The sequence below is a fragment of the Drosophila bipectinata genome, chromosome 3L, assembly GCF_030179905.1.
Source record: "Drosophila bipectinata strain 14024-0381.07 chromosome 3L, DbipHiC1v2, whole genome shotgun sequence".
Lineage (NCBI taxonomy): Eukaryota > Metazoa > Arthropoda > Insecta > Diptera > Drosophilidae > Drosophila > Drosophila bipectinata.
The window spans coordinates 9,916,126-9,928,935 of NC_091738.1; the positions used below are offsets into that span (position 1 = coordinate 9,916,126).

The 12,810-nt window shown below is 38.6% G+C and overlaps 2 protein-coding genes across 2 annotated transcripts in view; both read right to left on the reverse strand.

The window, feature by feature from the left end:
- LOC108122367 (uncharacterized) overlaps window positions 1-12,810 on the reverse strand; it is an 89,345-nt gene that overhangs the window by 12,794 nt on the left and 63,741 nt on the right. The window lies entirely within an intron of this gene.
- LOC108122374 (mpv17-like protein 2) lies at window positions 11,220-12,162 on the reverse strand. The gene has a single exon (XM_017236941.3). The coding sequence runs from the start codon at window positions 12,151-12,153 to the stop codon at window positions 11,455-11,457; it is 699 nt and encodes a 232-aa protein (XP_017092430.2). The 5' UTR covers window positions 12,154-12,162; the 3' UTR covers window positions 11,220-11,454.

Consider the following 12,810-nt stretch of genomic DNA (forward strand, 5'->3'; position numbering starts at 1 on the left):
GAATGACCTGGCTGAATGGGCGCTGATTGCACGGACATGGCCTGCAAATGCTTTTCTGATATGGCCTGGCCGGCAAAATATTGACTGCGAATGCTGAGCATACAAAAAATCCATCGTTGCCACCATAACTCATTGGGGAATTCAAGTATTGTTTTCAACGGAGCACTTGCGAAAAATTTTTAAGGCTTTGAGAATTCTGATAAAATTTTTAGATGGTCACAGCAAAAATTACTCATGAAGGTCTTGGGGGAGTTTATAAAATTTGGTTTGGTTTCCGAAAAAAAGTTAAACTTCTCACAAAAATGGCTCATTGAAGTTACTTGTTTTACAGTGCGTATACGTATTATTTTTTAATAGAATTTTCTTTTACAAATATAACGTATACGCAATATGTTCTAGACCTCCGGTAGATAGAGTTTTATCTGAAATTTTAGAAGAAAATAAGTTAAATAATATAACCCACAAAGATAAAGACAGACCCACAACCAGCCTCAGGATGATAGTTTGTCTACATGGCGTATACGTTATATTTTATTTTCATCCAATTTTAAGTTTTTTAGTGTATAAATCTAAATACTATAAAATACCGAAATAGTAAAACAAATAATTGAAACATTGAACACTTTGTGTGATAACAAAGTGTCATTTTATCTAGATGGTTCTGGCTGGTTTTTTTCGCATTTTCCCATAAAACATTATTTTCGAATAATTGTCAGGGAAACATGAATTTATTGGCACCAGAAAAAAATAACAAAATGATATTAATTTACACGGCTTTGATATCAGAGCTTTGTTTTGAACCAATATGGAGAAAAAAGAACGTACAAAAAAACGTGTATCTTGACACTTTCGACGTACAGAGCCTCTAAATTTGTTTGGCAAATAAGTGAATTCGGGCAGAATCTAGATAGAGCTTAAAATATTTGTCATTCCGACATGGAAAACTTTTCACTATGGCTGGTAGTTGCCCCGCCAGGCTCTCTGGCAAGTGCCGTGATTTCCAGGACTGCCAGGATATTTTTTTGCAAGGATAAAAATACGGCGGCACCTGCGGCGCTGCTCCATTTTGGAACAAAGGCAAACAAAAACACACAGTTGGAGATGTCCTTAACAGATTTTCGAGTCAACTTTTTTTGTATGTTGCGATTTGTACTCTACTTTTTATTTTGATATATTTTGTATTCTGTTTCTTTATCATATTACCCACTGCAACCGCCCCGACTCATTTACATTTGTTTCATCCTATTATCCTGGTTAACCGGCCCGTTCCCACCGCTCCACTGCTCCAGCGCTCTACCGCTCCTCCATGTCATGCCATTTGTCAAGTTCTGCTCCCAACTTTAGCCCGCGGCTTTTTTGTAATTACACAGCCATTGGAGTGGAGTGTGGCGTGGAGTGTGTGGTGGAGTGGGATATCTGGGGGAAAGTAAATGAAAGCGGCTTAAAAAAGCAGAGCGCTGGGGTTTTGTGGCGCTCGTTAAAATTTGTTGCTCTCGTTTCGATTGTTGTTGGGTTTTCAGTTTCTGTTTCTGGGATTGTTGTTTGCGCCGCTGTTCCGATTTTAGTGCGATTCTGTAGCCCGACGGCATAAAAGTTGGCCCAGGGATTGTAGGTATTAAGCTTAAATATGCGAACCGGATTGAAAAGCTCGCACAAAGTTGCCCAACCATGATTCATGATCCCCTTTTGGATGGGCACTTTAATGTTCATTCAATTTTCCACAGCCATATCCCCGGTATCCCCATATCGACATCCACATTCACATCCAGATCCCCGACAATTAAGAGTTTTTAATCATCGACTAGCTTGCTCGTCCCAGCGGAGGCCCGAAAGTGCCCAGCTGGATATTGTTTGCTGGATGATGGCCTTTGTATGGCTCCATTATGCGGTTGATTTACTACCCAAACAGCTGTGAAATATCCTGGCCCGCCAGGAAGCCTGTTGACCGATGCCAAACGAAACGGAAAAGAGTCAGTGGAATATGCTACAGGCATACCATATGTATCTACATATTTATATCCCACTAGTGTAGATCTCTGTAAAAAGGGTTTGTCTTTGAGCTTTTCTGTGATTTTAATTGGAACTTGGTGATTCGTAAAAAGGGTCTTCTGAATATTATTATACACTTGCAGAATGCCACATCCTGTGTGGAAGTTTCTTCGCGAACTAGTCTCTCAGTTAGTTTTTTTTTAAAGTTCATATTATAAAGAATCTAATTCTGATACTGTGAATATACTAATACATAGAGTCCAATAAGGATTGTTCAACTGTAGCCGATTATAGCGAAATATGTATGTATGTATGTATATAATTACTTCTTTCATTTCCTTCCTTGCATTTTCTTATTTATTTCTTATTTAATCTTTAATCTGAAAATGTAAGCACTCATATTTCCATTGCCTACTTTTAAGGGCGCATAGACATCTATTAGTAATGAAGAGCAGATTTTTCCCGTTTTTTTACATATGATAACATTGGAGAAATTCCTTTAATTTGTTACATGTGTAGGGATATAACAATGTCCCTGGAGTAAAACACCAACACTTTCCTTATTCTAGTTTATTTATTATTGACTAGATCCGCTTCGGATCGCTGCTGGTGTTCGACTGACTCCGCTCTCAACTCGTGATCAGCATCAACCCTCATTGCTCGCTGAGAGAGCAATGAGAGCGATGGGAGCACGAGAGAGAGAGAGCCAGAACCGACAACAGCCAACGACACCGACTTACACTAATAGTTTACAGTTATACAATACACTTATAGCTAATATATATATACCCTAAGTAGCAATCCTGCTACAATTCGGCCGTCCTGACATTTAAAGATCCCCTGATCTTGTGATATTTTACAATTGATTCTTACATCTATTTGACTTAGATACTACTAATTATTTATTTACAAAAGTTTACATAATATTTGAGCTTTATCTTCGTTTACCTATCCAATGTTTAATGTTCTGACTACTCCAAACACCTTGATATGGAATACGTGACAATTGAAAACCTTCAACATCCTTAATTAAATACCTGTCATTTCCTAAAATTTTGTCTATTACAAATGGACCCTTATGTTTGGGTATTAACTTTCTTGCAACTCCAACAGTACAATCAAAATTCTTAACCACGATATAATCTCCTACCTTGTATTTTGAACTCGCTTTCCTTTTTTCATTGTAATTTCTTTCATTGTCTTTCTGCAACTTTGTTTGACACTCTGTTCCTTTTTTCCTAATTTCGTCTAAATTCCTAACATTATCAGTATTATCTAATTCTTCTAACTTTTGCCTTAATTCATCTATAATTTTTCCTTTTTGTGCAATTCCAAATAACATTTTGCTCGGCATTTGCTCAATGCTTCTCTGCTTTGTATTGTTCAATGAAAACTCAACATCCTCAATAACTGTATCCCAATGCAATCCCTTTTCTGAGTCTGCCAATTTTGCTATCATCGGTCCTAATATTCGATTAATTCTTTCCACCTGCCCATTAGCTTGAGGTGACCCTGTTGCTATTTTTACGTGCTTAACATTATATTCTTCGAGAAATTTTTGAAAATCCTCAGATGTGAAACAACTGCCCCTATCCGAGACGATACACGTCGGTCTACTATATGATCTAAAATAATCTTTCAATGCTATAATAACTTCCTTTGTATTTGTTGTTTTTGTTGCATATAACCTAACATATTTTGTAAACCCGTCTATGACGACAAAAAGATGTTTATTTGCCCTTCCCTTATCCACTGGCCCGTAGTGATCAATATGTATGATCTCAAATGGTACATTCCCTTTCGGAATGCTGTGTAATAATCCTTCTCCTTTTCCTGACTTTGGTGAAAACGCTACACACCTCAAACAATTATCAATATGCCTAACAACTTTCTCTTTCATATTTGCAAACCAATACGTCCTAACAATTGCATCCATAACCTTATCTCTACCTAAGTGACCTAACTCATTGTGATATTTATACAGTATCTTGTCTTCCATTTCTTCTGGAACATAAAACAACAATTTTCCATCATTTGCTTTCCTATACACTACTCCATTTCTCATCTCAAACATTTTGTCATCTTCTTTTTCTAACCTCATTCTAATTTTCTTTAACTTTTCATCTTTCGCTTGGCATATAACTAAATTGTCTTCAAAATTCACCGTTTCTACTACACATATGTTCGTATTCCTACTTAAGGCATCTACATGTTGCATAAGCTTTCCTGCCTTATGAACTAACTCAAAATCATATTCAAGTAACTCTAAAGCCCACCTCGCAATGCGAGGGTTAAGTTCTATTCTGTTTAACGTCAATGTCAATGAATTACAATCAGTAACAATTCTAAACCGCCTACCTTGCACATAAATTCGGAACCTTCGTAGAGCATAAATAATGGCTAACGTTTCAAGTTCAAAGCTATGATATTTTGCTTCATCCTTCGTTGTAGCTTTGGAAAAATAAAATATAGGATGCAATTTCTTATCCTCTTTCCTCTGTAATAGTACTGCACCAAAACCATGTGCACTTGCGTCTGTATGTAGTTCTACTTCATCCTTATAATAATATAAACCTAATACCGGTGCTTCTATGAGTTTCTTCTTTAGCATTTCAAAACAATCTAACTCTTTTTCTTCAAACACGAATTCGCAATCTTTTTTCAACAAATCATATAATGGTTTTGCAATCCTCGAAAAATCCTTTATGAATCTTCTAAAATATGAACACAATCCTAAAAAGCTTCTAACTCCATGCACTTTATTGGGGACTGGAAAATCTCTGATGGCTTCAATTCCTTTATCGTTTGCTTGTATTCCTTTGCTCGACACCAAAAACCCTAAGTACTGAACACTCGCTTGTAAAAACTCACATTTATCCATTCTTAGTTCTAATTTGTTCCTTGCTAATCTTTCGAAAACTTCTTTTAGTACACTCAAATGCTCTTCAATTTCTTTACTTGCGATCATAATATCGTCCATGTATATAACCACTTTTCCTTCTCTTATCATGTCTGCAAAAATCTTATTGATAAATCTTTGAAACACCGCCGGTGCGTTTTTTTAGGCCCATTGGCATCCGCATAAATTCGAACTGTCCTAACGGCGTCATAAATGAAGTATATTTAATTGATTCTTTCTCAACAAATACATGAAAGTATCCATGTTTAAGGTCTAATTTCGAAAATATTGTCTTATTTACTAATGTGTCCAATAAATCATCAATTAAAGGTAGTGGATAATTATCTTTAATCATTGTCTTGTTAAGCTTTCTGTAATCCACACATAATCGCAAATCACCTGTTTTTTTTTTGACTAACACTATTGGAGATGCATATTCTGATTCGCTCGGCCTAATAATTCCCTCTTTTAAATACTCGTCTAATATGCTCTGTAACTTTTCTCTCTCTGTATACGCTAACCGTCTCGGAGAACTACTAAAAGGTTTCGAGTCCTCCAACCTCAGCTTTATTTCACACTTAACCTCTGGTTCCCTTGGTCTTTGTTTATTGACATAAAAATTTTCTATAATTTTAATAAATTGCTGTCTAACCTTATACTCAACTTGTTCACCAATTTTGTATTCTACCGATTCATCTTCAATATTAATATTCATCAATTCTTTTTCCACTTCATTTATGTCGAATTTCGTTGCTTCTTGTAACCTAACTGCATTTCTAATCTTTTGTTTAACATTAACATCACTAACTATTTGCTCTTCATCACTAACATCATAACTGTCTTTAACATTTTCTAAATTTTCTACCGTAACCATCTTCAAGGTGTCAAGGTTCAGATTCAAATCACATGCTTCCATAAAATCTCTTCCCAGAACTACATCATGACTCATAGATTTGTTTGCCACAACAACTAAATGAAAATGTACTTTATTAAATTTTTTCTTTATATAACATAATATTCTGCCATAAGTTTTCAAATAACTTTCATTTATTCCATGATATGAACTTAAAACTGGCATTTTACAAATATTTTCTGGTACTTTAGATATTTTGATAAACGAAATTGGGCTCCCTGTATCTATGAGGCATTGTGTAATTAGTCTGGTGTTAGTGTTATTCTTAAAGTAAATTTCAAAATACCTTACATAAATGTTCTTGACCTCGCTCTTAACTTTGTTCTTTAGGCACTTCGCCACAAAATGTCCCATCTCGCCACACGCATAGCACGATCCTTTCTCTCGTCTTGGCTTCCTGCACTCCTTCGCCCAATGTCCTTTAGCATTGCAATTATAGCAACGCGTGTCCTTGCTGTCCTTCTCGTTCTTGTTCTCTGTTGCATCCTTTTTGTCACCATTATATTTAGGCAACTTCACCTCCGCAAATGCACGTTTGATGTGTGCAATATTTTCAAAGCACTGAATATGTGCCTGATTTTGAAGCCCTTGATTAGGGATTCCTTCAATGATACGACTTATCATCTCCTCTGTATCTATGTCGATTCTCTGGCCAAGCATCACTTTATCGTCCACGTAACTTCCAAAACTTTCACCGGAACTCCATTTCCGGTTCTCGAATTGACGCCTTGCTTCTAACCTCGAAACTTTGTCCGAAAACATTGAAATTAGCTCACCGGTTAACTCCTCCAGCTGTAGCATGATGCGGTCAGGGTTCGCATGTAGCCACACGTTTGCCTTTCCTTTGATTTTACTAATCATCAGCATTTTAATGTATTTTCCACTAACTCCATAAATGCTTGCAATATTTTTCATTTGCGTAATCCATTTTCGTGCGCAAGTTTTGCCCGAAAAATCACTCACAACTTGTGTTGCCATGCCCAATGCAATGTCGATGCTTGGGTTGTGAAATTCCAAAAACTCCGACTTTGCAACGTTGCCTCTTTTCACTTCTTCAGTGGCGCCTTCTTTTGCGCCGCTTCTGCCGGTTTCATTCCTGTCATTGCGTGCATGATCTCCATCTTTGTCTTCTCCCTCGCCGCCGTCGCTGTTGTTGTTTTCGTCGCCGTCGTGATCGTTGTTTCTGCCGCCATCGCTGTTGTTGTTTTCGCCGCCGTCGTGGTCATTGTTTCTGCCGCCATCGCTGCTGCTGTTTTCGCCGCCGTCTTTGCTGCTGCTCTCGCCTCCATTTTTGCTGTTTCTTCTGTCTACGTCCTTTCCGCTTTGATCGCCGCCAACTTTACTCTTATTTTTATCACCATCTTTTCCTTTAGTTCCACCTTCGTGTTTGTCGTTTCCTTCGCCTCTGACTTTTTCGTTTTCTTGGACTCCAGCTTTGTCGTTGTTGTTGCCTCTGTCTTCGTCGCCATTATCGTTGTCATTTTCTTGGCTTTCTAATTCCAGATCCTCTTCATATTCGTCTTTATCGTTGTTTCCATCGCCGTCTTCGTCTTGATTCCTAATTGCTTCCAGATAATTACGCGTTTCCGTTGACATTTTATCCAAACGTAATATTAATTCGCTCTTCGTTCCCGTTGTTGGTAGCCGTAACGCACTTAACCACCGTTTTAATTGCGCAATTGATGCGTTGCTAACATCCATTTTGATTATAATTAATTGTCATTAATTGTTTATTTGGCACGAGATCGGCCCACTTCTGATTTTGTAGGGATATAACAATGTCCCTGGAGTAAAACACCAACACTTTCCTTATTCTAGTTTATTTATTATTGACTAGATCCGCTTCGGATCGCTGCTGGTGTTCGACTGACTCCGCTCTCAACTCGTGATCAGCATCAACCCTCATTGCTCGCTGAGAGAGCAATGAGAGCGATGGGAGCACGAGAGAGAGAGAGCCAGAACCGACAACAGCCAACGACACCGACTTACACTAATAGTTTACAGTTATACAATACACTTATAGCTAATATATATATACCCTAAGTAGCAATCCTGCTACACATGTTTAATAAAAATATAAAAAAATAATTAATTATTAAATTATTAAAAAACACCACCCTCCTCCTCGATTCTCATAGGTTGCACTTAAGCAGGCCCGAAAAATCTGAAAAATTATTATTTTTTGTTTGCTGTTTTTGTTGTTTTATTATGTTTTCTGGTGTTGTTGTAATTTCGTGTTGTTGTTATTTTTGTTGTTGTAACTTTTTGTTGTTGTAATTGTTTTTGTTGTAATTTTTGTTGTTGTAATTGTTTTTGTTGTAATTTTTGTTGTTGTAATTTTTTTTTAAATTTTTTTTTTTTAATTTTTTTTTTGTAATTTTTTTTTTTTTATTTTTTTTCTTGTTTTTTTTGTTGTGATTTTTATTTTTAATCTTTTGTTTGTCCTATAAGTAACTAATTAATCGTAAATACCATAACTATGGTGTTTTTGACGATAGAAGCTTGGGAATTTTTTCAAAATTTGACCAACTCCGATGGCCTACTATATACGATATTTGCTGTGATATTGCAGACATTGCATTATTTTCGTATATGTTTGCACTGCACTGCAAGGGTATATTAACTTAAGCTCCGACCGAATTAAGCTTTCCCTTCCTGTTTTACAAATAATTTGGCTTTTTATTTCCAAAGAATTCTAAGTGCTGTCCATTTCCAATACCCCCTTTAAAGCACTGCTATTTCTCTGCAATAATGACTGCATTTTTACTCCATTACAGAAGTCAGTTAATACTTTGAGACCCCAGCTTATCTTTTTCCTCCGAAGCAGAACAGCAGCTTGTTTACACCCATATTTATCAATGCTGCCCGCAATAAGACATCGACAGTATGGGGGGCGTGGCAGGACAAAAGTTTTGAGCAACTCTGCTAGATAAATCAAGTGGCATTAGGTTAGGGGTCTGGAGGATGCTGCTGCTGCTGTGGCAAGATAAATAAATTAACTCGTTCAAGTTGGCTGACAGATGGACTTAGTGATGGTCCCATCATGATGGGGCAGAGTCATCATTCCCCACTTTTCCCTCCACTAAGTCGAACAAACAAGTCGTTAAAAACGCGTGAATCCTGGCTAATTTATGGCTAATTAAGTTGACGCAACTTCTCGGTCGCCTGGCAACCTAGAGGGGAAGTAAGTAGGAGACTTCCCCATCCTAGGGCAACATATGCCACGTGTTTGTGCGGCAGTTATGCCATTTGTATTTGAAACGGTCTCGGTTTTGGTTTGTATGCACTACACTTGGCGAAACAATGGGCGAGTCTGGCGCTCGACCTGCTCGTGAATAGCTCGTTAATTAAGAAGCCTGTTATGAGCAGCTTACCAACGTAATACATTTTTATGATCGCAAATGGAATTATAACTGCCGGGCATGTGGCCACCCCTTGTACTCATTTTCCGTCCTGCCAGGATACACACACTCATACATACACACGTAGAAAAGCATTACTGGGGCATAGGTTACGGCCGGATGGGTCAGACAGACTCCGGACCATGGTCTACGGACTGAGGGTGGTGTCCTCTGATACATACATACACACATGGATTGCACAACATAACGACACACTCGTCCTTCCCGTCGGGGTAATTTCGTAGACAAACATCATTGGCATTTCTGTTTGAAGGCTCTGAGTGCCAATTAACTGAACGTGGGCTGCCCTACCTGAACTTCACTACCAGAACGTCAGAATGTCCTATATACATATAACAGATATCGATCACAATACTACATCCTGCTAATGGGTGTGAATCAAATTGCTGACAGGAAATCCTTGTGATTTTCCAATTGAAGCATTTGTTTGAAAAGTCTTTATTAGCGGCTAAGTGACTTTCAACACTTGGTAATCAAGTAGAAAAATTTAAAAGAAGGGAACAGAATTGAAACTGAAAGGACATTGCAGATTTAAAGCAATCTTAAATCACTTAGCTTTTAAATTAGAACCCTCGCAAGACGATCCTTTATTATTAACTGCCATTTAGTTAAATAATTATTTACTTTCCAGTTACCAGCTTCATCTTAGCAACTTTATTTTAGCCGTCACGCTCTTAATCGTGGGATTTAGTTCGGCGATGTCTCAGTGACTTGCAAACTTGGTCATCAACACGTAGTCCCATTCGGGATACTTAAACCACATACAACTCATCAAGGACCCCAACCGAGTCAGCTGGCCACGTGCCGAAAAGCTCCCTCCCATGCCCGACTACTCCTCGTGGAAGGACTTTTTTTAAGGGGGGTGATGGCAGTGGGTGGGCTTTTAAATTAAATCACAAAATGAGGATAGAGCGACTGAGCAAGCCGAGGCAGCCGCTAAACCAAATAAATAAACCCTTTGGCCGCAGTCCTTAGTGTCCTTGCAGGCGCGTCCTCCTTGGTAGAGATAACAGTAAAGACAGGAAGTCAACTTGCCAGTGGGCTAAATAAATAGGTTTTAGTAAGAAAAACTAACTCAAAATAGGATTTTTATATATTAGAACAAACTATATAATTAAATATAAGAAAAATATTAGTTTACCTTTTATTTTTATAAATAAAATAGTTTAGTTTAATACAAGTTTAGTATGAAGTCGAAACTTTTTCTTCGGTGCACTCCAAGTTGTGCTTGGCATTTTCGGTAGCCGAAAGGACACACGGAGACCAAAAGGGATAATGGCATAAAATCCAACAAAATGAAAAGAAAGCGGCAAATCATGTTAAGAGATTTAAATTGGATTAGTTGGCATGTGTGTGTGCGACCAGGGTGTCCTGGGCCCGATGTCCTCGCGTCAACTGCCACTGGCCGTGAAGTCTGGACCGGATCTGGATGTGAAGCTCCTGGCTCTACGCTCGACACTCGCTCATCTTGACATCAATTTTGTCACTTGATTTCCCTTTCTTTATATATTTTTTTAACTTTTCTTCTTTTTTTGGTGTCAGGCCTGTGCTTTTATTTATTTTTGTATGCTTGACACAATTCCTCGTCGAGGGCTTACGGCTCGAGTGTCTTTCTGGCCCTCCTCGATGCCATTCAGCCCGGAAGAATGGGTATCTGCTCTTTCGCAGTCCCCTGCATTTGACAAGTCACCGGGCCCCTTTCGACTCGGGCGGGGGTCATCATCGTCCTTCCATCATCCCACGTCCCTAGGACATGGTGTCAGGTTGAGCTCGCGTCGACACCCAATAAAAGTGTGTGTCTCTTAAAGAGATTCTCGGGCAGCCGGAATGATTTATTACAGGGCCCGGGTCCAAATCGAAAAAAAACATTTGAATGGCAACTGGTATGCGAAAAAAAGGTGAAAACACTTTTCGTAATTTTAGATGGGCTTTTATTAGTATGTAATGCATTTTTTTGAAGTTTCCATATACAAAAAGGTTGGAAAATTTGATCAAAAAACAGTTCCGGTTTAAAGTCGGTTAAGAAATAGAAAAGATATAAGGTTTGATAAATGTATCAAAACTTCGATTTCAGCCAAATTACAAGACATTTAATCCCCGCACGCATTTTTTGTCTAAAATTTTTCCAAAATTTTATATTTTTTCAAAAAATATGAGGTATTTGTGGACCGGGAATCACCTATGGACAACAAATTTTATGAACCAAAAGAGATCGTACAGCCCACGACTGCTCACTTTTCCTTTTGATCGGGATTGGCTTGGGGTTTCTTGCGATACTTTACCTGGGAGGTGTAGACGTCGTAGCCCAAACTGATGCTGTTATCGTAGAATACACGGTACTGGGGCTTTATCAACAGAAAGTTAATGAACTGGGCCAGTGGCCAGACCGTCCATTCGGCCATATAAAGGACAAGGGCTTTTTCCCGGATCTCCTTCTGCACCTCCTCCCAGGTGGTATCCTCCAGCACGGCCATTGTAAGGAAAAAGACAGCGATGTAAAGGGGCGAACAGATGAACTGGTCCAGCAGGATCTTGATGATCACAGTGCGGTAGGTGCGTTGCGGATAGAGGTAGTCCAGATACTGGTACCAGTAATGGCACACCACGCCCACAGTTAGCCCGGATATGCCCATGCGAAGAGTGCGGATCTTGTTCCAGCCGTGGATCTCCCCTATCATCCGTTCATAGGTCTGGGCAATCGTATCGCCCACTCCGCTCAGGGCGATCGAGATGCCAATGTTTGTGTACAGGAGGTATTTCGGGCTGAAGGCCGCTTGATGGTATCGGTCCAGTATCTTTACGAAATTCCTCCATATCGCTTTCCTGGACATCGGAGCTCCCTCGCAAATGCAGCTACTATTGTGGCTAGGCGTGGCGGTGGCCGGTAACCGAAGGTGATTCTCAATATCTCTAAATGACAGTTTTCCCATAACGTATACGATTTTTAAGTGTGAGCAATCTTTTTTAAGATTAAAGGATCCTTAACTTTGGTCTCCAAATTCCAATCAAAATTCTCATCAAATTGCGGAAGGAATACCCATAAATATATATGTTAAAGTTAAATTCAGAAACCGCAGCTAGAAAATTTCCCATTTATACAAAAGGACAAAAAGGATTCGAGGGGGCTTGGGAAACAAAGAACCAACAAGGCAATGAAATCAATTTGGCGCTTGCAGGACGAAATGAGTTTTGCGAGGATTTGTTGAGGTAGCCTAAGAGGGCTCAAACTTATATCTAACGCCTTCGGGCAAGGACTACATGCTGCTGAAAGGATCAAAAAGGGTTGGTCGCCCGCACGCACAAAAAATCTGCTTCGTTCGGCATTCAAATGAGGCTTAGTTTGCATCTCTTTCCTGCCACAAAACATGTTGCTCCTACGCTGACGAAAAATAAAAATAAATAATTAAAGTATAAATAAAACAAAATAATAATTTGGGTCTAAATAAAATAATTTATACGCAAAAATTCAAAGTATTATTCTTAAGAACTTTATATAATAATATTTTATATTTTTGTGGAATTTTTTTGAGTGCATTTCAAAGATATGTCCTGGGGCTTGACGCCTCTGGCAGCGAATTTGTTGCCAG

Coding starts and splice junctions, on each gene's coding strand:
- LOC108122374 (XM_017236941.3), bottom strand. CDS start 12,153: ATGGGAAAACTGTCATTTAGAGATATTGAGAATCACCTTCGGTTACCG.